Below are 25,462 nucleotides of genomic sequence, written 5' to 3' on the forward strand. Positions count from 1 at the left end.
TGTTATTGTTTCAGTGATGCCATGGAGACGGAGGATAAAGCGGGAAGTTCTCCGGCTGGAAAAGCTGCAGACGTGGTGAGTCTTTGAGCTCATCTGATATATCAGTCTTGTGTAAAACAATGTTTAAAGTGTATTTAACTGTCTTCAAATAGAAGGGTGAGCCCAAAGACCAGAACTCAAAAATGATTAAAATACTGAGCGGAGAAATGGCCATCGAGCTGCACCTCCAGTTCCTCATCCGAAACAACAACACAGACCTGATGATCCTCAAAAACACAAAGGTGAGAATCCAGCTCTGGAACGGGTTAAAGCCTCCAATGGTATTTGATATCAGCGCAAGCAAATGTCACGTGAATCAAATCCTAGATGTTGGTATACTCAATTTGGGAATCTAATTGACTCATTTCAGGATGCAGTGCGAAATTCGGTGTGTCACACAGCGACAGTCATAGCAAACTCATTCATGCACACGGGAACAACGAGTGACCAGTTTCTACGGTAAAGCACAGTCACATGCTTCGTCTCGCTAATCCTTAATGATACTGATAACAAGAAAACACATTATGACAGTGGTCTCCTTTGTATTTTACAGAGAGAATTTGGAGTGGCTGGCAAGAGCAACTAACTGGGCCAAATTTACAGCAACAGCCAGTCTTGGCGTCATTCATAAGGTTAGCATTGTCTGTATGCTCAAGATGCTTCCCATGAAAAGGAGCAGTTTGGTGATTGTTTGCTATGTTTGTTGTAGCATGTTTGCGTTTGTTCGCTTCTAAGATGTTTGCTTGCTTTTGCTTTACATGTCAGTTGCTTTTTGTTTTTTTCTATTATTTACATTTTTCTTTTACATGTTTGTTTGCATATGTGTTTATTTTAAGATGTTTGCTTTTTGTTGTACGTGTGCTTTTGCTTTTTTTTGGTTTTTTTTACACATTTTGTATTTTCAGATGCATGTTTTTTGTTTGAATGGTTTGCTTTTGTTTTAGATAAATGTGTTTTGTTTGTTTGCCTTTGTTTTAGGTGTGTTTTTTCTGATTTTAGATTTAATATGTGAGTGATTTTGTTCGTTAGTTTATTTTACATGTGTCATTTGTGTATTTAGTAGGTAATACAATCCAATACAGTTAGTCCACGGTTCAATACATACCTCAGTTTTTTATACATGCTTTTCGGTTCGGTTCTAATGCCTTGGCACACCAGAGTGATTTTTTTTTTTTTTTTTTTGCAACAAATTAACAACAAAAGTCTCCTATAAACTTCTGTACACTGGGAAAAAGTGTGGATTATTAAATGACGAATTAATTTCTTTTGACAATATTTTAAATTTTGTACCCAAAATAGGATGGTGCAGAAACTCAACATTTGCATCACAGAAGTAACACTGATGACTTTCCAGGAAATCCCTAATATAGATAAAGCCATTGCTAATGGTGTATCTGAATACAAATATATAATTTTAAACTTTTGAATGATGAAATATAAAAACAATAAACACTTGCCTGCCACAATCTATGGATTTTCGGTGTTCTTTAAGCCATCTCGGGCACTTTCATGATATATTTGTGAGCCAGTTCCAATCAACATAGCCTTTATTACAGTATATTTACTGTAGCCACATCAGATCAGGTTTAGAAATGCTTCTCATTGTAAGTCATTACAAGGGAAGATGCTCGGCGTATGTTGCTTTTCCAAATGCACATTAAAAGTGGAAAAGCGTGTCCGCATCTCAGCACGTGAACTTGCGTTATACAATCATTGTACATTATGTTAATGCATGCAGCCCTGTTATTGCATCACGTAACAATGAGACATTTCAGCATACCAGGAGGTTTATATTTCATCTGCAGAAAGTTACCGGAATATATTATGTTCTTAAAATGTTATTTCGTGTCCAGGGCCATGAAAAGGAAGCACTACAGTTAATGGCGACTTACCTGCCCAAAGACACCTCACCTGGATCAGCCTATCAGGAAGGAGGAGGGCTGTACGCTCTCGGGCTGATCCATGCTAATCACGGAGGGGACATCATTGACTACCTTCTGAGCCAGCTGAAGAATGCCAGTAATGATGTATGTGCATAAAAGTTTCACTGCTCGCCTATTCCAGAAACCAGGAATAACTCTCTATATCGAATTGTTCTGTACAGATTGTTCGACACGGTGGCGCTCTGGGTCTCGGGTTAGCTGCCCTGGGCACTGCTCGCCAAGACGTCTACGACCTGCTCAAATCAAACCTCTATCAAGATGACGCAGTAACAGGCACGTGCAGCATGTTCATCTTATTTTGGCTGCTTCATTAAAAAACGTGAACCTTTATCAGTAGTTCTAGTAGTTTAAATGGGCAGCATTAGGCCTGTAATTCTACGTCAAGCTCGCTGTCATCGTGTTAATTGGTGTTGTCACAGGAGAGGCGTCTGGTCTTGCTCTGGGGCTGGTGATGTTGGGCTCAAAGTCGGCTCAGGCCATTGAGGACATGGTGGGCTACGCTCAGGAGACCCAGCATGAGAAGATCCTGCGTGGACTGGCTGTTGGCATCGCAATGGTGATGTATGGACGGATGGAAGAGGCCGATGCTCTAATTGAAAGTCTGTGTAGAGATAAGGTGAGCACTGAGTATCTACAGATATTTTAAGTCAAAACTATTTCCGTACATACCCTTAATTGTATCTTAAAAAGAAAAAAAAAGTAATCACAAAATTCAAGATATCTTCTAGTTATGGACTAAACAGTGTGTAAATACATCTACATGCCACTACAGATGCAGCTTCTGTGTTTCCTCTGCATTGAAAAGATGAGTTTTGTTGATACTGATTTAATTTGGTTGGTAACAGCCCAAATTAGGGGTGTGCGTTATGACTACAGATGTTCCGATACCCTCTTTCTCTTCCCGATTCCGATACCTGGGCTCAGGGTATCGGCCGATACCGAGTACTGATCCGATACCTGGCTGTGTATCTGTATATACAGCTGTATATACTACTAGCCCTGTGTAAATTGCTAGAATTATTTTATGAAGTGCTTTAGGCTTATCCCTTAATAAAACATGAACAAATACACGGTGAACTATTGTATTTATTACAGTATTTTTATTATCTGACATGAATTTGACAGTTATATTATTTATTTTCTTAAGCGAAAAAGAACTTCAAATGCAGCCAAAAATCTAACACCGCAAACTAAAAAGGGTATTTTAGTTTTACAATATAACTGTATAAAAACTGAATATAAAAAATTATATATTAATCAGATAATCTCTTTACAACAAAACAAGTGAAAAAAACAAGCAACCGTCTAGGCATAATTATTATTAATAGAGACGTATTATTACTACATAGAGATGTAGCTAAATCTACAACAGTACCTTAATATATTGTCAATTTCCTCATGTTAAACCAAACATTTATTTTGATGAGTTGCCATGAAGATCTTTTAGTGTCTGTGTTTATGATATGACAGTTTCCTCAAATGAAACGGTAAATTCTCGTGAAGTGACGGTTTATGCGTTCCTGTCCTCATATAGTGACACACGGCAGAGACTACAAAACAGCGAGCTCCCGCGTATCTGCGCCCGTCACCCACAGAGATGTAGAATTTGCAGGAGTAATATTTAAATAGTATTTTGCAGTTTAATTTTCACAGGCACTAGTATATATTCGGCTACAGTCTGGAGCCCTGCGCTTAGACTAACACTGAAGCGACTGAACGCAGCTGCAACAACTTCCTGTGTTTGCAATGCATTCTGGGCAGCGAAGAAGAACCGTGCAGCGGTTAGGCAAAGCTAGTGTCATAACTAGGTCTTGTTTAAGAAAGTGGTATCGGATCAGTATATGGGTTCATGTACTCGCAGATGCCGATGCCAGAATTTGTTGTGGTATCGGTGATATTTCCGATACTAGTATCGGAACAACTCTCGTTATGACTATTTTTGATCGTGGACGATAAAAATGTCTCCACGATCTGCTTTTGAAGAAATATCGTAGTATCGTGCTACAGCACACATTATATCAGCAGCAGTTCTGGCGCCACCGTCATATACTGTACAACACCACAACATTCACAGCAGTGTTAACTCAGTGCTAGAGTTACTCTCTCATTGTTTGCATGTGCTTTTAAATGTTTCAATCATGCGCTGCTCTGACCTGTGCTTTTACTGAGCGCTGCATACACCCGAAGCCTGGGAAACAGCGCCTGATTATTGAAGTTATCTTTTGTGCTAATACTCTCAAAATACACAAGGTTTACATGTAGACTCAAGTGGCTTATGTCTACAATGCAAATATTTATTTTTATTTTTGGGTGAACTTTTTCTTTACCATATAGATAAAATCCCAGGAAATATTGAGATATTGTATCACACACACCCCTAGTTTCCTAATGTTTTCTAGGCTATTTTGTATAATCATAATTGTGCCTCTAGCAGGCAGAATACATTCTTAGCAGTCTTAACTGTTTCCAGAAGGCCATGTTTACTCTGTGAATACATTAAGAGGTTCTGGTCTTCAGCGCAGACGGTGCATTGAGCTTCTGTTTTATCTCCCTGTCCCGACAGGACCCCATCCTGCGCCGCTCGGGAATGTACACCGTGGCCATGGCGTACTGCGGCTCTGGGAACAACAAAGCCATCCGACGACTGCTGCACGTGGCTGTGAGTCTTACACTAGCAAACGTTAACATAAGATAAGATGTAGTATTTTACAATATGATCATTTTAATAACCTTTTTATAAAATCTCTGTCAGGGCAGCGACAGATTGAAAGTCTTTCTTTTTTTCTTTTTAAGGTTTATTTTTGTGTTCAGCAGGGCGTCTATCCTGCATTTCCTGCAGATGGCGACATTTCCATACGTCGTTTTGTATTTGCTCATGCCAAACGTTGCTTACTAAGGGATTGAGGTTTAGCTTGCATGAGGAGGACGTATATTGATATTGTGGATATGTGGGAAACCCCATTTAATCCAAATGCAGCGCTCTGATTTCTGGTGTCTCTTCCGGTCAGGTAAGTGATGTGAACGACGATGTTCGGAGGGCTGCTGTGGAGTCCATTGGATTCATCTTGTTCAGGTATGGTTCTGTCTCTCTCTCATCAACGCTCCCTGTCGTCTCATCCTGTGCTCCATTATAAACGGACCTCATCGGGATGAGCCGCTCTCTAAAAGCTTTCCAGTAACCCTGATTAATCAGCCCTTAATGTATACACAGACGAGATTCCACCCATTCCTCTGCAGCGCTTTACAGAGAGTCTTCTAAAAGCGCTTCTCCTCAGGAGTTGATTTTAGTCCCATTAAGAGATGGATCACTTCCTCCTATCATGCCCTGTGGCACTTGCTTTATTGGCATCCTTTTGTGCCTCTGCCTAGTGTTTCGGCATTGAGTGTATGTAGAGGAAATGGAAATTTCTGTCATAATCTCTTATGCAGTTCTTCAGCTAGGGGTGCGCGATATCGAGAAAATTTTTTTGTCCCAAATTCTTGAATTTTGTAACGGACTGAATCATGCAGTCAAAGAACGCACTCTAAAAGCGCACTCACATTTATTCTAAACTTCACATCTTGTATGCGTGTACTCTGTAGTGGTTTTGTTTGGTCAAATCACACATCGCTAAAACAACAATTACAATATTATTATAGACGATACATCTCGCACACCTCTAAGGCCCTGTTCACACATAACCGCAGTTTTTTCTATGTGGTTTGATTGTTCGTCCGGACATAAACGCAACACTTTTTATGTAACCGCTTGCGCTATTATCTCCCCCTACTTGAAACTTTTACAGGCTTCTAATTAGCCAACATGGCTATGCGGCTGAGATTATATCGCCACCAGCTCTAGAAAGTGCATTATAGCGTGCATTTGTGTTTTCATGTGGATGGAGATTTTTTGTAGAAATGGAAGGAAAAACCCCCACTGTGGTTCCATTTACTAGTATGCATATTCGTTTTTAGTTTGAAAATACATATTTTCCAAATGGACTGGTCGGTTTAATTAGTCTGGTTTACGGTCATGTCCGCTACACTACACACTTCAAAACATCTGGATGTTGAGTACATCCTGAAATAGCCAGCATTGATTATGGATCAATCTAAACATTTGATGACCTCAAAGTCACCAGTTTCAAGACAAAAAAAATACTTTGAAGTAGTTTTTAATCATAGGCTCAACCACAGATTTCGATCGAAAACAGCTTGCACCTTTAAACACTCTGCATGCAAGGGTAGAACATGTTGTGCTGTCCCATATGCTTCTCTTTTTTTTATTTATTTATTATTTTGCCAGCAGTAAGTTCCCCCTGAGACGCCCCCTCTGGTTCTTGGCTAAGTAGAACTGCTGAACTATTTTAAGCCCTAAAAAGGCCATGCGATATTCCCATGATCAATTGTGAGTTAAAAAAAAATAAATAAATCTATATAAATCCTTCCTGTGTTTAGAGATTGCACAGAGCTACAGCAATTCAACAGGTTTCTGTCGTCTGTCTGACAGGCCTCCTATCACTGCTGCACATGCAAATCATGACTGTACACCTTCTTCTTTTCTGGGTGTTGATTGATCACTCACTACAAATGCGAATGGAATCTTTTCCCCATAAGATCATGCTGGAAAACATGGTTGTTGTTGTTTTTTCCTCATAGAAGAACAACTTCAAAGTAGCACTGTTGACATGTTTTGTGTGCAATTATAAATTTAAGCATTAGCCAAAACAAGCACTTCATAGTTATGTTAGTGTGCAAGAAATATTGTCTGAATGCATAATAAAATCATAATGTCAACTACTTTTTTATCTGGAAAAAATTTATTTGGCAATAGTTTATTTGGCAAAATGTCAGTATCTACAAAGTTATTTCTTACATATACAAAGGCATTTTTGATTCAAGATCAGTCTACAGAGGTAAAGAAGACCTGCCATAACTTAGTGAAGCATGTATTATTTATTCATTGTATACAGAAGATAAGTGGAGATGTTATTTATTCAAGACTTGTCCTTTATATAGAGAAGATGTCTTATTTTGGCTTCCCTTTTAGACCCTGTCTACTAACTTTGGGATGTGCAAAAATACTCCTCTCTTTGCCATAAGTACTGTCTATTTTCACAGTACCACCAGTTATTAGGCTGGCATTACTTTCACACCCCAAAGCTATTTTTGTCTTTTGGGGGTTCTTAGACAGTCATATTAAGTGTGAATCTATCTACCAATCCAAGGAATTAAGATGGAGTATCAGGTAACACTTTAGTAAAGGACCAATTCTCACTATTAGCTAGTTGCTTATTAGCATGCTTGTTATTATATATTAGTTGTTAATTAGTGCTTATAAAACACATATTTTGCCTGACCATATTCTACATCCCTAATCCTACCCAGTACTTAAATTTTACAACTACCTTACTTACTATTAATAAGCCGCGAATTAGGATGTTATTGAAGGCAAAAGTTGTGGTTAATGATTTGTTAATGGTGAGAATTGGACCTTAAAATAAAGTGTGACTGAATGTGATATTGGCGACCATGCAAAACAACCCCCCGACCATTTTATGCAGCCCTTCTGAACCATTTTAGACCATATCTCATTGGTTCCCATGAGAACTTGTGGGCTTTCGGCACTGAACGACTGGCACATCTCTATCTTGGCTTCTTATTTGAAGTGTATCGGATGCACTACACGTGGCTAACGTGTTCGTCAGGTTTGCAGTCTTCATTGTCCGTCAGAAGCAATGTGTCCAGCGTGATGTTCAGAGAGGTCTGCAGGTGCATAGGACAACGCCGAAGAGGACTCTGATAACTTACAGTGCTGATGCCATTCTTCATACCGTGTTTCATAAACCGTTTTGAGTTTTCACTCACTGATGGCCGAAAAGAAATTCTGCTTCTCCGTTGCATTTTTGGAGTCCTTACACGTCTGTAGTTACATGTGATGTAGCGCCTAAAGGCCTGCCTGAATGTCTTGTTGAACAGCGTATAAACCAGCGGGTTGATTCCCGACGAAACGTAGCCCACCCATTGAAAGATATCCAACAGCTGGTCCATTAGATTACTGTTGCACCCTTGACAGAGTACAGAAGCCACATTGGTAATGAAGAAAGGACACCACATCACAACAAACAACATGAAGACTATCCCTAGAACCTTTGATGCTCTTTGTTCATTGCTCAAGTTTTGCATGGACCTCTTTCCTATGGTGGACATCCTGCGGAGATGGATCTCATCCCTTGTGACGGGATGCAGTGTTCGGTCCCTTTTTATTCCATTTGCAATGACCACTTTCTTAGGCGAAGAGACAACCGGCAACTCCTGGTGGAAGACAGTGGAAATGCTGGGCCTTGCAGCTCGCGATCTCAAAAGATAGGCCTTCTTGCGCAGTACTTGGATTGTCAGCAAGTAGATAATCATCATAATTGTGAGTGGTATAAAGAAAGCCGTCAAAGACCCATACACCTTGAAGTCCCCGAAACCTTCTGGTGACAACAGACAGGTGTGGTTGTTGTTGAACGTGACATTGTTTGGATGGTCGAAGACTTGTAGCCCTTTGATTGGAATTGGTATTGCAATACCTGATGGAGAAAGACCAATCATTACATTTAACAGAGAATAAGGTTTAAATAAAACATTTGAATGATTAAACTTAATAAAATTGATTTCAGGTGTGCCCAGTGTTGCACCCAGAGGGGCACCTTCCTCCTGAACCCGCTAAACATGGTCCTCGGGATTACTTGAAACTTCTAGGCAGGTGTGTTGGAGCACTTTGGTGTCAGGATGGTAGTACTTAAGACCAATTTCATTTACCTCAAAGCATGGCATATTTACATTGTCTGAATCATGCAGATCCACTTCAGGTCTCATCTCGACTTGTACTTGACCTTTTTCTGGGGTCATTCTTGACTGATTCAATCTACACTGGTCCGTGGCCTGGATTTGGACCTGGACTTCGACACTAGATGGAATTAAATTATCCAGGAAGGGATCTATCCAGGAGCAGGATTGGACACAAGTGGACTACGTAACTGCGTAGTCCAAGGATCTCCCACTCTGCTCCTGTAGAGCTACCGCCCTGCAGACTTCAGTTTGTAGTTACATACCTGTTTGTAGTTATCAAGCTGCCCTGAGCACCTTGATTACCTGGTTCAGGTGTGTTTGATTGGGGATGGAGCTGAAATCTGCAGAACCTAGCTCACCATGTGCAGGGTTGGAAATCTGCAAAAACGTTATCTGACCATGGTGTCCAGTCCTTCACCTAGATGTAAACCTTCATGGAGAGATTAACTCCAACCAGTGTAGAAGTCTACACCAACTCATTTAGGTCCAAGTCCAGGCCTACACGTGCATAGGTTGAATTATCAAGTAGCCCTGAACACCTTGATTAGCTGGTTCAAGTGTGTTTGATTGGGGTTGGAGTTGAAATCTGTAGGACAGTATTGGATTGGAGACCCCTAGCATAGTCAGTCATTCCCTTTGTAAGCTCCTGCCCACCGAAAAGTATTTTTTGTGCTTTTGGCAGCTACCTTCTGTTTTTAAGCAATGCTATGAATTGGTGGATTTCCAAAACAACTGTTTGACTAACTGGTTCTGCAGAAGCCTTGAACAGTTCAGTTTGTGTGGGGTTCAGCTGATCCCGATTAAGATTTTAAGAGGTGCTCACATGAGATGAAATCTGTTGTTGGAAAAAAAAAATTGATGTAGCATTACGTAGCATGTTTTAACTTGATACAGCGTCTTATAAGAGCAAAATTTATAGCACAGTAAAATAAACTAAAAATGCATAAGATGTATAGTGGATATTGTGGAACTCTTGTGCTACAATTGTATAGTTTATACATTTGCCAATCATTACTAACAATAGCAATTACAACATCAATAATACATCTTGGATTTGAAGTCTCTCAGTTTAAGCATCTATAACCATCAGCTCCTGTTGGCTGCTTTCTCTCAGTAATAGTGCTTTGTCAAACGTGAGAATATGCAACGTCATTCTCAGGAGTCCACAGTTTCATGGTCAATGTTGAAGTGACACAGCACGTGGCCTGCCTTTCATGGTGGTGAAACTGCTTTATGATTCCAGAACAGTGCATTGAGCTTGTCCAAACAACGCAGCCAAATTTATCGTCTGGACTGATATTAACGAGCAGGATTTGCAAGGTGTTTACTTTCATCCCACCCCCCACAAGCTAACGTCCAAGTATCACTAAAACCGATTATTAAAAGTAAATTGTTTGTTTGTGTAAATAATAGAAGCTCACTGTTTAGTCAGTGACGTGAGAGAAATGAAATGAAGTTTTCCAGACAACAAGTGTTGAGATCATTGATCGGTTTGGCACTTAGAGACTGGGATTTTCCAGATTTGTGTAAAGGTATAATTTCACATTGTATTAAATGTAGGTAATGCAATTCTAGATATGAGTTTTTTCCCATTTATAAGCCTCTTCGTCTTCTGGAAGGAAACTGTGGCATTTGTGTTTTTACAATTGAAAATGGAAATATTCTGCATCTTTAAAGGCAAATGACTAACATTATGGCATACCTATAGAGATTAGCCAGACAAGTGCTATTTTAGCCAGCGCTTTAGCTCTGGACTTGAACTGGCTGTGCTGGATTGGTTTCTTGATCGCAATGTAGCGGTCGAGGGAGATGGCACACAGGTGCATGATGGAGGCAGTCGAAAACAAGACATCCAGGAACAACCAGATAGGGCACAGGAAATCTGCAAGGGGCCACCTGGAGTCTGAAATATGAACAGAATATTAAGCACAAATCAGTGCACGGTCTGAATTTAAATTAAGACCACCTCTGAGACCTTTTTGTCATTTTTTTGATGGGACACACATTTTAAAGGCATCTTTCCTCATTATTTCATGCACGCTAACTTAGCATGGCTTTTCATCATGGCAGTTATTGTGCCATTCAGTGTTTCGGGAAAACGCAGGCCAAACCTTTCATATAAAATAATCAAAGTTAGTATTAACTTGTTCCTTCTTTTCATTCACCTATGAGGAACTTCAGATTACATCAAGTATGTTGTAAATCACAGATTCTTCATGGTAGGAAAATAAATAAATTACATGAAATAAACAATACATTTGTAATCGAGTTGGTCTTCTTTAGGGCTGCAACAAACGATTATTTTGATAGTCGATTAATCTTACGATTATTAGAACGATTAATCGACTAATCTTCGATTAATCAATAGAATTTGATTATTCAGCTCTTGCAATTAGTCAAATTACTGTTACACATAACAAATAAATAAAATATTGTCTTATCACTTCAGATTTGGGAAATAATATTATGTTATTACAATTATTATACAATTAATTTATACAAATATATATATTTGACACGAAATGAGATGACAGAGAAACCTTCTTAATTACCATTTAATTACTATATGAAAATTAACTGAATGACACATCATTCTGCCTAACATCTTTCGTAAGTATATAATATGGATAAGAAACAAAATAAAGGTAAGTGATTAGATGTTTTATTTTTGGATTAACAATTTTATTCACAATATACACTACCAGTCAAACATTTGTTTTTAAATAAGTATCTATCAAGCCTGCATGTATTTGATCCAAATGACAGCAAAAACAGTAACATTTTGAAAGATTTTTTACTATTTAAAACAGGGCTCTGAACCGGTTCAAGGAACTAAATTCATTGTGACACGTCCCAAAGTTTTCGGAAAGGAAAACGAAACTGCAGAGAGAAGTTTTCTTTATTTTGCAAAAGCTTTACAGTTTTAATTGTTTTGCAAAAGCTGACAATAATGTCTTGCTTCTATATAATCAACCAGCTTTGGTTTGACCATCGCGCTGACACATCATTTTGCTTTATTAAAGCCTGTACATTAACAAAATAAAATAAAGAAACAAATAAAAAGTTAGACTGCTCTGTTGTAGCTACAACGTGTTGCGTTCAGCGTGACCGCGCCTCACTGTGCTGATAAAGCCGATTTGAAGGATGATGTTTTATGTAGATAAAAGTACAAACACTATATTATAAATAATATTTTAGCATCCAGATAGGTCGGGAACATGGAAACATTTGGATTCGTGCCGGATGAGATATGCAGGCATCAGCTTCATCTTTAATTATTATTTTTTTGGATTGACGTTTATAGCCTAAACTTTTGTTTTCGAGAGAAACTAATAGCTGTTTTTATAATGTTTGTAAACATTTTGATTTAGACTACAGGCATTTTAGCCTTCAATATTTCGTAAAGTAGTAGGGCTAATAAAATGCAATGCCGCAACTTGTTTTTTTTTTTCACTTTCAAAACTTTCATCGTTTTTTTTTTTTTTTTTTTTTTACAATGCAGCAAATATTTTTAAATATCTTAAAAAACTTTGATGTCTTTAAAGTGTTGATATAATTTTTTTTTTTTTTTTTTAGTAGCCTACATTTGGCCAAAATCTAGAAAAGATGACTAACCCCAGCTGGTTATTGACTAACGTTAGATCTCTATTTTTTTACTTTTCTTTTTGAGTAAATAAAACGCTGTACTTTATTATTATTACATTACTATTATTGTAGGGAGTGAAATTTAAGGTTAAAGTTAATGTTCTATAACTTTAAATAAGATATAAAGATATAATATCGCGAGAACAGAGACCCGCAATTAGAAGCGCGGCAGAGAATAGTCTGAGCACAGTTATGAGAGGTAGAGAGAGAGATGACACACACTGTGTAATCAGATGTGGTAAAACTCATAATAAGCTGCTCCAAATACTTCAGGATACTGGTTTTCACAAAGTTGCCTTTTGTAAAAACCTTTTGGGGCTCATTATTACAATGTTTGCTTACATTTTAAACATGATTTCTAGCCTTTATGGACCTTAACCGTAGTGTATCTCCAAACTTGTGTGTGTGAGTGGACCTCCATGGTTTGGAGAGCCTATAACCAGATGTTGAAAACTGGCATGGATCAGATCACCCCTCTTCACTAAACATATCCTCATAGAAGCTCGTCAGAGACGGCTACATTATCGCCAGGTGGGCTTTCTGAATCCAGCATGTTTTGCAGTCATTTTGTAGGCTAATTAATTTAACCAGAATAAAATAAATGGTTCAAATAAATGCAGGCTTGGTGAGCAGAAGGCTATAGTTCCTACTTGTTAAAGGGCACATGCAAATATGACATTTGTTATAATGGGTTTATGTGAAGGTTTGTTTTAAGTTAACTTAAAATAAAAGTTATTTGTTAAAGTCTTATAAATGTTAAAATTGATACCTCTCAATTGTAATGTTGAATAGTCAATGGTTAAAAAAGAAAATAACAATTTCAGAGATGTCAAAAAAAGAGGCCACTAAACAAATATTTTTATATTGTTTTTACATTAATTTGAAGATTGCATTTGAAATTACTGCAGTATAAAAGTATATTTCAAAACTTTCATGTAAATATGCGATTAATTTTGATTAACAGCCTGCATTAAACTAGACTAACCTGCATTAGATTATACTATTCTGTATTGTTTCCTTGCATTTTTTGTAAATCGTCAATTAAATCAACTATCCTGTTTTTCCCGGTCACATACATTTTATTCAAAAAGCCATTGTTGCTCAATGGATTCTGAATGTTGAATGATTGCGGTCACACTTACCATTTTCCATTGCAAAAGTCATTGTAATAGGAATCCATGCAATTGGGAATTTAGCTTAAGGGTGAAAGATTTTAAACAGATTTTGCAATCCTAATTGGCTGTGTTGACCAACAGATAGCCACTTAGTTTAAAAGTGATTGTGTTGGGAATAGTGCTTCATACATCACTGTCGACAATAGACATTGGATGTATTTTTTTTTTTTTCACAAAATCCCGGCTAATCTGACTACAACCTAAGAACTAAAACAATAAAAATGTGTAAAAGGTTTGTTCAAATATTATTCACCCAAACACATTAGTAAATATACAACATAGAATCCCCATAAAAATGATTTTGGATGATAACACCGTTTTGTTCAAATGCCAAGGCACATGAAAATCATTATGATATTGCTTAGATTTTTTTAGGCGAGACACAAAATCTAAGCGAACATATTCACCATGTCGTCCAGCCCTAGTTCCCATAAAGGCTGACAGGCAAGTGTGCCCTCTCTTGCTGAAAGCAAAATAAAGACTCACTCTGCTCAACCACACTTTAGGTTTGCCCCGCCAAGTCTCAACTTCCTCATGTAAATATTTCTCTCGTTCTCAGAGAAACACATTTGTGCTGTGCTCTCCATAGTAAGCTCTTGTTTTTAGCCTTGCTGAGACTCTTTATCAAGCGCCATGGCTTTAACTTCAGTTCCCGTCTTCACCTGGTCCACAGATGTGAATCTAGCCTTTGGTGGACGTTTGGTTTTAATGTTTTAGCGAGCACATCTTACCTCCACAAGACTGAAAGCTTTGAATTGCTCCAGTTGGTAAAGGTTGCTTTTAATTTTATGATTGCATTTAGTCACGAGTTATTGTGTTGAAAAAAATTAACATCTAGAGTTACCATTGTCTCACACACATTGTATTATTGTACCCACTGATTATATTACCTAAAATGTGTAATGTAATTGATTACGTCACTTTACTACAATTTTCGCCATGCAATTTGGAATCAGTAACCGACTATAATTTTTAAGTAATCTACCCAGCTCTATTAAAAGCATAGTTTGCCCTAAAAATGGAAATCCAGACTTTTATTTACTGTAATATTGTTCCAAACCTCAGACAAAATTGAAAGTCCCAAGGTTTGGTGTGACATGAAGTTGAGCAAATAACAACAGAATTTCATTGCTGAATTGTCCCTTTAAGGTCCTTGTTCAAGAGCCAGATTATGATCTAGTAAACAAGGTCCAGCAAATAAGGTTCAATAAATGTCATCAGGTCTAATTAATGAGAAATAATAGACCGACTGGGGGTTTTGGCATCGGAACTGAAAGCCAAGCTGGCATCAGAACTATAATAGCAGTAGCTTGGCAGATGTTGTGTAGTTTGAAGCTTGTGAGGCATGTTTACACCAGAAACAATTTGAAGAGTGCTTGACTTCTGTGTGTATTCATTCTGTCAGTGCGGGGAAGCGAAACATGGTCTTCATCGCCGTTTAATATGGTTTTAGTGTAATTCTGAGAAACTTTAAAGCTTTTAAAAAAATCAGGACACCGACTCCATCTGCTAATAAATTCTACAATAAACAGTCCTCCATAATTAATGTTTGGGTTACTTACGAAATAGTACAGTCACCAGAGCGATGGGCATTACTAGCAATCCCACCAGCAGATCGGCCACAGCCAGAGACATCAGGAAGAAGTTAGTGGCGTTCTGGAGTTTTCTCTCCAAAGACACTGCCAGAATGACCAGGATGTTTCCACCAATGGTGGGGATGATAACCAGAAGAATGAGCAGCGCGGCCCAACGGAGTGGTTCTCCAGGCTGGAGGGATTCCCAATTCTCGCTCCCTGTTTGGTTGAGCTCCAGCGTAGAGGAGACGCTACTGCTAGCCATTCTGCTTTGGAAAGTTGTGCTTTAGTTTTTTCCGTGAGCTCGTCCAGCATTGTCACAGACTCCCTCTGGTCCGAGGGTGGTGGTACGTTCAAGTTCAAATAATGCACTTGTGTTTGCTTGAGCAAAAGAGTTTTCAAATTATTATCTCCAGATGAATAAGAGACCGGATTAGTCACATGGTAGACAAGGTCCTGACCATCTTTGTTCTTTCTCCTGCGAATATGAACATTACAGTGGTCTTCAAACTAATGTATGATAAATTAGATTTTCTTGTGATGTGATTAGTGGTACGTGTTCCAGGCCATGTTTCTTGATTAAGCAAGGAAGTAGCTATCAGTAATGATCTGTGAGTGTTGACCATATGGAGTAATTTGTATTCCTATCTACTTCAATCAATCTGATGACTTCATAAACAATGTTTATGTTCACAGAATAATTTGGGTTTCATAACTTCGTTTTAATTTCGAAATAGCTCCTTCTAGCATAACGTTATGTAATGAGTGTGGTGAAATAGACAAAAAGTGTATATGTATATAATTTTATGAAATATAGGAAAAATCTGGCATTTATAGACAAAAATAACTACTGTAGGATAACATGAATTGACCTCAATTTTTTATTTCTGTTATGTAGACTATTTCATTTCCTAACTTTACCACTCTTTGAAGTATTTTTTTTCCCCATTATAAGCTTAATATACCTTGTTTTTATCTCATCAAATTACATTTACATTTAACTATATATATTTTCAAAATTTAAAATGGTTCTAAATACATTAAACATTCTTCCATGAAAAAAACATATTGTGAAATTTAAGTCTATTTTTCACTTACCCCGAATTCAAACCTGAAGATTTCCTCTAGCTTAATTCCATATCATTCACCGTTTTGTTTTCCCCCATCTTTTAAGCAAATGAAATGAGTGCTACTTCACGAAACATTCCTCCGATTGTGAACTCTCATCTTATATGTACACCAAAAAAAGTACATGACCAAATTCTCTGTGGGAACGGATCCAGATATTATCTCACATTTCAGTTGCATGCTGAGGAATGTCCTTGTTCTCGAGGGTCTGGACGAATCCCCAGATCTTCTCCGCATCACCTACCATGATCACCAACCGGTCTAAAACTTCCATATGTCCTCTAAGCCTTCCTCTCTCATTCTGTGTCTGCTCACTGACTCGCTCTGCCTCTGCCTCTTGCTCTCTCTCGCTCTCTCACGAGTTAAACCTGGATGAATGTGTCGACACTGGGATCCTGGGGGGGTCATTTTCTTCAATGCAGCAATGCTGCTGTTTATTTTTGTCATTCATACTTTTTCCATAACGTGATTTATCCATTTTCTTTCATTCAGTCAACTAGTCATTTAAAAAAAATGGTTTAGCACATCCCTGCCACCTACTTCTTGCCAAAAATGAAGAAACATGGTGTTTTTGATGCTTTTTTTAAGCTATTGAGTTTCTATTGAGCTATTGGGTTTCTATCCAAACTTGGACCTTGAAGCACCCTGCTAATTTCCCTCAGCTGTCTGTATATCCAGATGGAGCGTGATTGCCCTTTAACACCCTCTGAATACTGAGCGGGTCGCTTCTGTGGTTGATCTGTCGTATTTTAAGAAGTATCGATTGAGGACTTGACTCTGACTTTCACATTAAATGACTTTTGCGAGGCCAAGCTGTGAACAATCTTCATCCAACTCGTCCTTCCCAGTACCGCTATGTGCTGCACAGACACATCTGTTTCCCACCTTGACACGGTGTAGCTAGAGGTTGAAAACGCCAACAAAAGAGGCTCATTCTGAATGCTTTTTTAAACTATTAAAAGAGTAGTTATAATAGTATAATTTTGATGAACTATTATTGTTTTTATTAATATTTTATTAATTAATTAATTTATTAATATTAAAAAACCTTTATTCGAGCCATTTAGTAATTTTGTTCTTTTTGTCATTTTATTTGAATAATAATCTGATATGATATATGATAATAATCGGACCTAAATGTATTCTTTTAAAATTCACGCAATTGCTTTTATACCCAAAGTTTTGTAGACGTCTAATGAGAAATGTTTCAGTTGAAACTCTTTGACTTTTCTATTGCGAGTATGTATGCAAACATGAAGTCTTTGTTTTAATAATAAACTAGTAAAAAAAAAAGTGGACTGGTGTTGGTGGAGGGGACTCTTTTGTTTGTTAATTTAACTGGTGCGTTGGATAACGTCTGGCAAAGGGAAACTCTTGAACCGTGAATGCCTCCGAGTCCTGGAGTGTGTCAGACTTTGTCTTTTGTTTATGAAAGTTAACAAGAAAAAACTTAAATCAGACAAAACCAAATTTAGGACTGAGCTTTTAGCTAAAGAATTAAGAGGCTGTTAAGGTTGATTGTGCTTGCGAAGTAAGACAAAGCAGTTCTTATGAAGGAATAATACGTATATATATGTACATATATATATACATGTATGTATGTATGTATGTATATTTAGCTTTTTGGGGACAGTGATCTTTGACATTGAACGAGTGCAAGTTGTGCATATAAAGTTTTTATTTTTTTATTAGAATGTTTAGTACTTTTTCATTAGTGTTTAAATAATGGTTTTCTGTTTTTCTTTTTTTTTTACTTATAGATGCATAGGCATGTGTATTAGTGTAGAGCGCAAACATTGTTTTTTTTTTTTTGTAAATGCCTAAATATAATTTTTTTTATAAAATTGGCAAGTGGTTATGAATGAATACCAGAAAATATTGAAGGCAAATCTAGATTTGTGTGTGACAACAAATGAAGCTCCAGTCTGAATCTGAGATGAGCCTCTAAAACCCAAATGACCAGTCAGGATTAGATTGAATAAATGGCCCTGGATGACCATAAGACCCTGGCCAAGATTTGTATTTGTACAGAAGGTTCCCAACTTCAGTGTTGAAACTGTATTTCTCAGCTTGCCAAGTTCGGCCCTTGATATCCAGCACAACTCATTAATTCCAGCCTGATGAAAGATTAAGTCAAATCCTTTTTATTGCTAGTTGGCATTTGTATGCGAGTACTAAATGGTGGATTAGCTTCCCACGGAAATGGTTTGGCCTGTGGAAAGGGTTCAAGAAGTTGTCTTAACTGGACGTGTTGTCTGTTATTACTGACGAGATTGTGTTTGTTGTTGCTCTGGACCAAAACTGAACTTTTTAAATTTAATTCAGTTTATTTTAAATCAACCTGGTATTATACAAACTACAAATATGGTTATGCACAATTAATCTTAATTGAGCATTTTGCAATCAAATGATCTATGTCGAGCAGATTAGTCTGAATTAAAGATTAGATACTTATTTGAATTCATTGCCATGTTTATATAGAAATATATATAGATATATTATTAACTTTTAGTTAATAATATTTGATACTTTTTGCTTGAAGCTTTAAAGTATTTAGATTGGCGCTTTAATATCTGTTTCCATTTCTAATTTGCACAAAACCTTTGCATTATTTAATAAAAAAAAATTGCTAAATGATGCGCTTTTATTAACGAATGTTATGCTAAACTAAAATGTCTTTTTATTTTTTTCTGGCGACAAGTCTCGGTGACAGATGTTGCTATGTTTGCGTATATATATCACAGCCACAGCACTAGGCGTTATTTTTAATTCGAAGGGTAAGCCAGGTGACCGTTAAATGTGGGAGAAAAAAAACGTGAGTGTTAAAAAGTATTGCGATTATATGGAGGTTTTTGGCGAAATTCATGTTTACAGCTGGCATATTTTCAATTTGCGCAATTTGAGAGGTAATGAAAAAACAGCTTATGAAACGTAATACTAGTATATAGAAGTAAGGTTTTATAATAATGGACATTGTTTAGGTTATCGGTTTTTGTCAGAATTTCTATATCAGTGCCATCCCTAGATTGATTGATTGTGTTAGTTTTTTTTTGTTGTTTTTTAATGTAAATAGCTAATTCAAGTCTATGAGAAGAACTAATTCTCTTTAGTGTAATAACTTTGCTCCCTTTCAGTGACTTTGTGTTATGTGACATATGAGAGTTTTGGGATAGCAGAGTCTCTAAGGAGGATTTAATGAGGAAAATGAGGCTGTTATTTGATTAGTTTATTCCTGCATGGCCATTTAGACCTTCAGGCTATTTAAGATTACCATTACCACGGATTTAAACAGAAGATTTACATAGTCTTGCAGTAACCGTTTCAAGGACGTTTCTCTTTTTTTTTTTGTGCCAACCTGTAATTGGTAAACTATGTTCTCAACAGAAATTTATATTTTTGTTCATATGGAAGCTTTCTATAGATTTCGTTCAATTGTATTAAAAGCCAAAGAATCACATTTTGGACAATAAAACATCTATCATGCCTTTGTACCGAAGTACAGAATATTAGGCCAGAAAGTCTCGTCACATTTATGGCCTAAGATTCCCATTGCCATACTTTTATGTTTCGTTCATAATAAACTCATGTGCATACTTCAGATATGCTTATTGAATGGAAACCTGTAGCGTTTTATAGAGTTAGATTATTTTGTTATAAATGTCAGTTTGGCTGCACACCAGTTTAATAGTCCTTTTGCATAAACTTTGTACAAAGAACTAAAGCCTCGCATTCCTTCAGTCGATCCAAAGTATTGCTGTCGGAGAAAATAAACCATTTGGAGAAATGGATGGTCTTTGCTTCAAGTGTTTTGTGTTTGTGTCTACAGGACTCCAGAACAGTGTCCCAGTGTGGTATCTCTGCTGTCTGAAAGCTACAATCCTCACGTCCGCTGTGGCGCTGCAATGGCTCTGGGCATCTGTTGTGCTGGCACTGGGAACAAGGTGAGATTGGATCAATACTGTATCTGTGCTCGGTACTCTTAGCTTGTTAATACATTTAAAGGTGCCATAGAACGCATTGATACAATATTTTAAATTGTTCTCTGATTTCCCCAGAGTGTGTATGCAAAGTTTCATCTCAAAATACAGCACAGATAATTTTTTTTGTAGCTTATTGAATTTGCCACTTTTAGGGTATGAGCTAAAATGCTCGGTTTAAGTGTATGTCCACTTTAAATGAAAATGAGCTGGGGCTTCCGCCTCCCTTAAAGTGTTGCAAAGTCCGCAGTCTTCCCACGAAATTGGGCTAATTTAACACTGTTGCCGCGAGTTTTCAAAACGCAATTTTTAACTACCCCATTCCTATACACAATCATTCTGGTAGCACGCAAAGGCAGCATTAGTGAAAACAGGCATTGACAATTGTAGCTTTAGCAACATTAGCCAAGAAGCTCTTTTGGAAAACAAAATATGATGCGTGGTGCTTACTTTTATGGAGTCTGGATGTTTGCGCACAAAGCATTGGTATCGATCTCTCTTTCACAAGCAATCTTTGCACAACTCCAGAACTGAACTGAGCCTCGTTTGTGAAGTGTGAAATGTTAATGGGACAGAGAGGGTCACAAATGGGCGGGACTTTCTCTGACTATGTAGTCATAGTCTGGAACTGCTAGTGTGGAGAGACTGTTTATGATTTTTTGGGATGATAAAACCACGAGTGAGTGGATTTGTACCATTTATAGGGTGGTTGTTTTCAAGCACTGCAGCCACACAACCGTGTTCAAACACCTTATAGCTTATAATATACACACATCATATCGATTTATCATATGTACAACATGTGAGTATAATGTATGTATGCAAATAAAGTTGGGTATTTATAACTTTGTTAAGAGCTCTGAGATTTGATATAGTAACGTTTTGTTACAAGATTTGTATCGCTTTATATGGGTACTGTAACTTCTAATTTATCAACAATAGCAGTTCTTGTTCAGTCATTATTGTTGTTGCATCTGTGGTCATTTAAGTCACAGTCTGGAGCCCTTATATAACTGTTAAAGTTTAGATGGCTGAACGATTATTAAAGGAGTCTGTAAGACAGCTGGGCAAGATCTGCCAGGACCCAAGAGAGATGTTTGAACTGTCTTACAACAATCCTGAGAGATGGTATTGGCTCTTATGCATGCTCAGGTCGGTTCTGTGACTAATTGCATTACCAGTGGAAGAGTCACAGATGGCACATTTACCTCTCGAGTGGAGATGAGATTAAAACCAATGCCTTGGACGATACTCAAGCCATTAACCACTCAACTCCCTCGATGGGTGAGCTGGAAAAATGGAATATGAAGATGGTCTTGACTATTTAACTAATAATAACTCTAATACAAATCTCTCTCAGGTGCCCAAATAGAGTCGTTGGAAGTTTTTTGGTGAGCTAAGATCTCCCACACTTTTAATTGTTTAAATGCGTCACAAATTCAGCTTTGGGCCCATAATCTATGCACCTGGTCAAGGTTTTACTGCAATATAATTTCTGCTTTTGCTGTCCCGACACAATCCTTTTTTGGCTCCGTTTGTCAAACAAACTCTGGCTTTATTTTGAAATAATCGTTCCAAACAACTGCTGACTCAATCGCGGAAATATGATGGTATGTTGTGTAATGTTACCTGAGCTCTCAATGATCTGTGCGCCAAACTTGCTGGTTTGGGCTCCGTCTTCAGTGTAGTTGTAATTCAAAATGATTTGACTTAAAGATCAAATATGACCCTAAATCCCATCTTAAATTAACCAAACTAAAAGATGAAAAGTTCATGTGCTAGGGTTGTAACGGTGTACGTATTCGTATCGAAAATTTCCTGGGCAAGTCTTTCAGTTTGGTACTCCTGTTTATCGAACAAATACAGCATTGTTTTAACCACTGTATGAGTGGAACTTCATTGGGAACAAGAAATAAAGTCGCATTCATAAGAAACCAAGTCTTTTAAATTATGTGTAAAAAAATCTGGAAATTCTGACAATAAATGCCTCTTTGTTGTGCGACAGATTGCTGTATAAAGACCTCAGTTCAAATGGTAGCACAGAGCGCGAGTGAGCGCTATCCTCCCTTACTCTTTACTAGGGCTGGGACAGTAAATCGATGCATCACGAATCGAAAATTATTCTGCATCGGTTCTGAGATTTTCCAAAGGCATCGCAATTCTCTCTGGAATTGATTCTGAGCTTAGCTTAAGAGAGAATCACGATGCCTTCTGTAAAATATCAGAAGCGATCCACGAATCGCGATGCATCGGTTTATTGTCCCAGCCCTACTCTTTACCACTAGTTTTACAGCGAAATAAACATAAATGAATAAATGAAACATTTCATGCCTCACGTAATCACAAGATGTCACGTAGCATTTCATTTACCTCAGGCAAGTCATCAGTGTCCACAGCTTGTTGGGCCACTAAAGAAATAAAGTCTAGAGAAGAGCATTTCGCGAAATAGACTACTGTATACACATTATATTTTATTTTACCTGCTAGTGATTTCTTAATTATTTAATATATGTTTAAATGTGTTATGAAACAAGTAATGACAGCCACTGTGTATATCAATACTCAATACAGAATACAGTAATTTCAAAAACAAATTTTATAATTTAGAAGTTAATTAAAAAACCGCATTATATACAATATACATGTTTGTTTGCGTGTGTATGTATGTGTAGGATATGCTTCTGTTTTTCCATAATCATAATTGATTTGCTTCCATTGACAATTTCCTTAAACAGGAAGCAATCAATCTCCTGGAGCCGATGTCCAATGACCCAGTGAATTACGTAAGACAGGGGGCGCTGATCGCTTCGGCTTTAATCATGATCCAGCAGACGGAGGTCACCTGTCCAAAGGTAAGGGGGATGTGTGACTTTGGGTGGTTCAGGTTAATTATTTGGCTTTTGGGATTCGTAAGTGTTAAAAAAAGACTTTTCAATTTCAATTGACTTTTCAACTTTTTCAATCCTTGCCATGTTGCACCAATGAATGAGGTTCTAGATTAACAGATGTACATTAGCTAGAGGAATTTTTTTGTGGGCTTGAGAGACTACACAGACTGAAAATGAACAATAGTCTGTCATTTAACTGTTTATTATTGATTCTAGTGTGCACCTAAAGTTATAAATATTCACCTCTTATAATATCAGACTTTTGTCGAATCATTTCTACAATGTGGTTGTGTAGTCACGGTACATTTGCTTGTTTCTTGGGGTGATTTTCCTTCGGTTTTACCACATGATTATTACTGGACTGCGAATTTTATTGCCACATGAAAGTAACATTGATTTGAAATCCCTGTTTTATGGTGTAATAAAAGGCTGGAGTTGTAATAATGGCAATCATTTGTTAAATATCCCTTCCGGGCAGACTTTAATTCATGCTAGCCACATGTTTTATGACCCTGGCCTGAAAATTTGGGGAGAGAAAGCGGAGTATGATTCTCATAAATGCCTTCGAACAGACTTCATTTAACAGAATCGAAGTGTTTATTTAATATTTTGGAAAGCGAATTAAGTCATTTCTCACATTAATCTGTATTGACCTTGTCAAATCCCTGAGAAACCATCTTTTAAATTAAGACCAGAACCATTTAAAATAGGGTACGTTTTGATTTTGTATCTCGTTTCCTGTTCTCGTTCATCAGTTGTTGTATATCAGAGATCAGCTGTACCTTGGCTATTTCTTTCCATAGGTGAACCAGTTTCGACAGCTGTACTCAAAGGTGATCAGTGACAAGCACGATGATGTGATGGCCAAATTTGGGGCCATCCTGGCTCAGGGCATCCTAGATGCAGGTCAGTATCAGATGTGACTATTTAAGGTTTCTAGACTAGACTTTTGTGTGCTTCATTTCATTTATTTCTTTGCATTCTGCCTTACCTTCTTCTCATTAATGGAATATAAAGGAAAAATGTTTAGTAGAATTTTCATCTTTTTAATGCATCTATTGCCAAAAATGCCAATGGAATTTTTTTTTCTCTCTCTGGGTTATTGTGCTTTATAGAGTCTTTATCTCAAATAACTGAATGGTTGTGTGTTCTGTGCTAAATGTGAGGGTGAAAGCAAACCTTTCGTATGCATGTCAGAGCAGGTAAGTCGTTTTAAGACTTTGTGAAAAAAGCTGATAGGATCGTGACAAGAATGTGGCGTGCCAAACAAGATAGCACCACGTCTTCATGCCACTACAAGCAAATATCATTCACTCAGTCCCACGGGTGCTTGCCTATTAATATTGAAAGAATGCATCGACCTTCAAGATGCTCTTGCCCCCAGCTTCCCAAATATGAGCTTCTGTACAAACCCAGTACAGGTTATCACCGATTCGGGAGAGTATTTCACATGGAGTGTTGTTTTTCTGATGGGTAGCATTTTTCGCTGTAGAAGCTTTGGTAATGAAGAGTTGGGTTGGAGTTCCAGAGGAGCTTGCTTACACCATCTCTCTGCTTCTTCTCAGGCGGTCGTAATGTGACGATCTCTCTGCAGTCACGCACAGGCCACACCCACATGCCATCTGTGGTGGGTCTCTTGGTCTTCACCCAGTTTTGGTTCTGGTTCCCACTCTCTCACTTCCTGTCTCTGGCCTTCACACCCACAGCTATCATTGGCCTCAACAAGGATCTGAAGGTAAGAAGAAACATCTTCCAGCCTATAAAGCAACCCAGTGCAACCTCAACATGACTGACTTCCCTCGTATATAAGAGAAACATTTGTATGCATTAAGTGTCAAACTTTATAATCCCCATGTATCCAGTTTGGAGCCAAACCATTAATCCATGCATGCTAGTTGGAGCACTGGTAAAGTGGTTTGTTCAGAAGTGTCCAATCGTGTTCCTGGAAGGCCACTGTCCTGTAGCTTAGCTCCAACCCCAATTGATCACACTTGAACCAGCGATCAAGATTCTTCAGGGAAAGGTTTGGATTAATCTGGGGTTAACGCAAATGTTAAAACTAGGTAAAGCCGATGCTACCAAAATTGTCCTCTTCATTGCTTGAGGCACAAGTACTGCATGTTAAGAGTACTCTCAAAAAAAAAACTTGGTGAACTAGTGAACTTGGTGGCTGTTGCAACATCCTAACTGTCATTGAACCTCCTATGTGACTCCTATGAAAGGCTGTAAAGGGGCAATGACTTCCAAATAACACTTCTCAAACAAACCACACAGGAG

At 37.7% G+C, this 25,462-nt stretch overlaps 2 protein-coding genes across 2 annotated transcripts in view; one reads left to right on the top strand and one right to left on the bottom strand.

The window, feature by feature from the left end:
• Positions 1-25,462, top strand: part of psmd1 (proteasome 26S subunit, non-ATPase 1) — a 32,798-nt gene that overhangs the window by 5,593 nt on the left and 1,743 nt on the right. Inside the window, exons 8-20 of the mRNA XM_059569839.1 lie at positions 15-75; positions 153-281; positions 410-498; positions 593-671; positions 1,893-2,066; positions 2,144-2,255; positions 2,402-2,598; positions 4,546-4,641; positions 4,991-5,055; positions 20,147-20,261; positions 23,033-23,149; positions 23,989-24,091; positions 24,751-24,920. Coding sequence (XP_059425822.1) covers positions 15-75; positions 153-281; positions 410-498; positions 593-671; positions 1,893-2,066; positions 2,144-2,255; positions 2,402-2,598; positions 4,546-4,641; positions 4,991-5,055; positions 20,147-20,261; positions 23,033-23,149; positions 23,989-24,091; positions 24,751-24,920 — 1,507 coding nt within the window. The remainder of the gene's footprint in view (positions 1-14; positions 76-152; positions 282-409; positions 499-592; positions 672-1,892; positions 2,067-2,143; positions 2,256-2,401; positions 2,599-4,545; positions 4,642-4,990; positions 5,056-20,146; positions 20,262-23,032; positions 23,150-23,988; positions 24,092-24,750; positions 24,921-25,462) is intronic.
• LOC132160125 (5-hydroxytryptamine receptor 2B-like) lies at positions 6,805-16,600 on the bottom strand. The gene is made up of 4 exons (XM_059569838.1): positions 16,291-16,600; positions 15,181-15,670; positions 10,501-10,701; positions 6,805-8,536 (listed from the first exon to the last, which is right to left on the bottom strand). The coding sequence occupies exons 2-4, from the start codon at positions 15,455-15,457 to the stop codon at positions 7,644-7,646; spliced, it is 1,371 nt and encodes a 456-aa protein (XP_059425821.1). The 5' UTR covers positions 15,458-15,670; positions 16,291-16,600; the 3' UTR covers positions 6,805-7,643.

Source organism: Carassius carassius, chromosome 16 (assembly GCF_963082965.1).
Source record: "Carassius carassius chromosome 16, fCarCar2.1, whole genome shotgun sequence".
Taxonomy (NCBI): domain Eukaryota; kingdom Metazoa; phylum Chordata; class Actinopteri; order Cypriniformes; family Cyprinidae; genus Carassius; species Carassius carassius.

Excerpts from the sequence above, each read along its gene's own strand:
- LOC132160125 (XM_059569838.1), bottom strand. The coding sequence starts at position 15,457 with ATGGCTAGCAGTAGCGTCTCCTCTACGCTGGAGCTCAACCAAACAGGG. Across the intron at positions 10,702-15,180 it reads TCTGGTGACTGTACTATTTC|ACTCCAGGTGGCCCCTTGCA; the intron begins GTAAGTAACCCA and ends TTCATATTTCAG. Across the intron at positions 8,537-10,500 it reads TGTCTGGCTAATCTCTATAG|GTATTGCAATACCAATTCCA; the intron begins GTATGCCATAAT and ends TTTCTCCATCAG.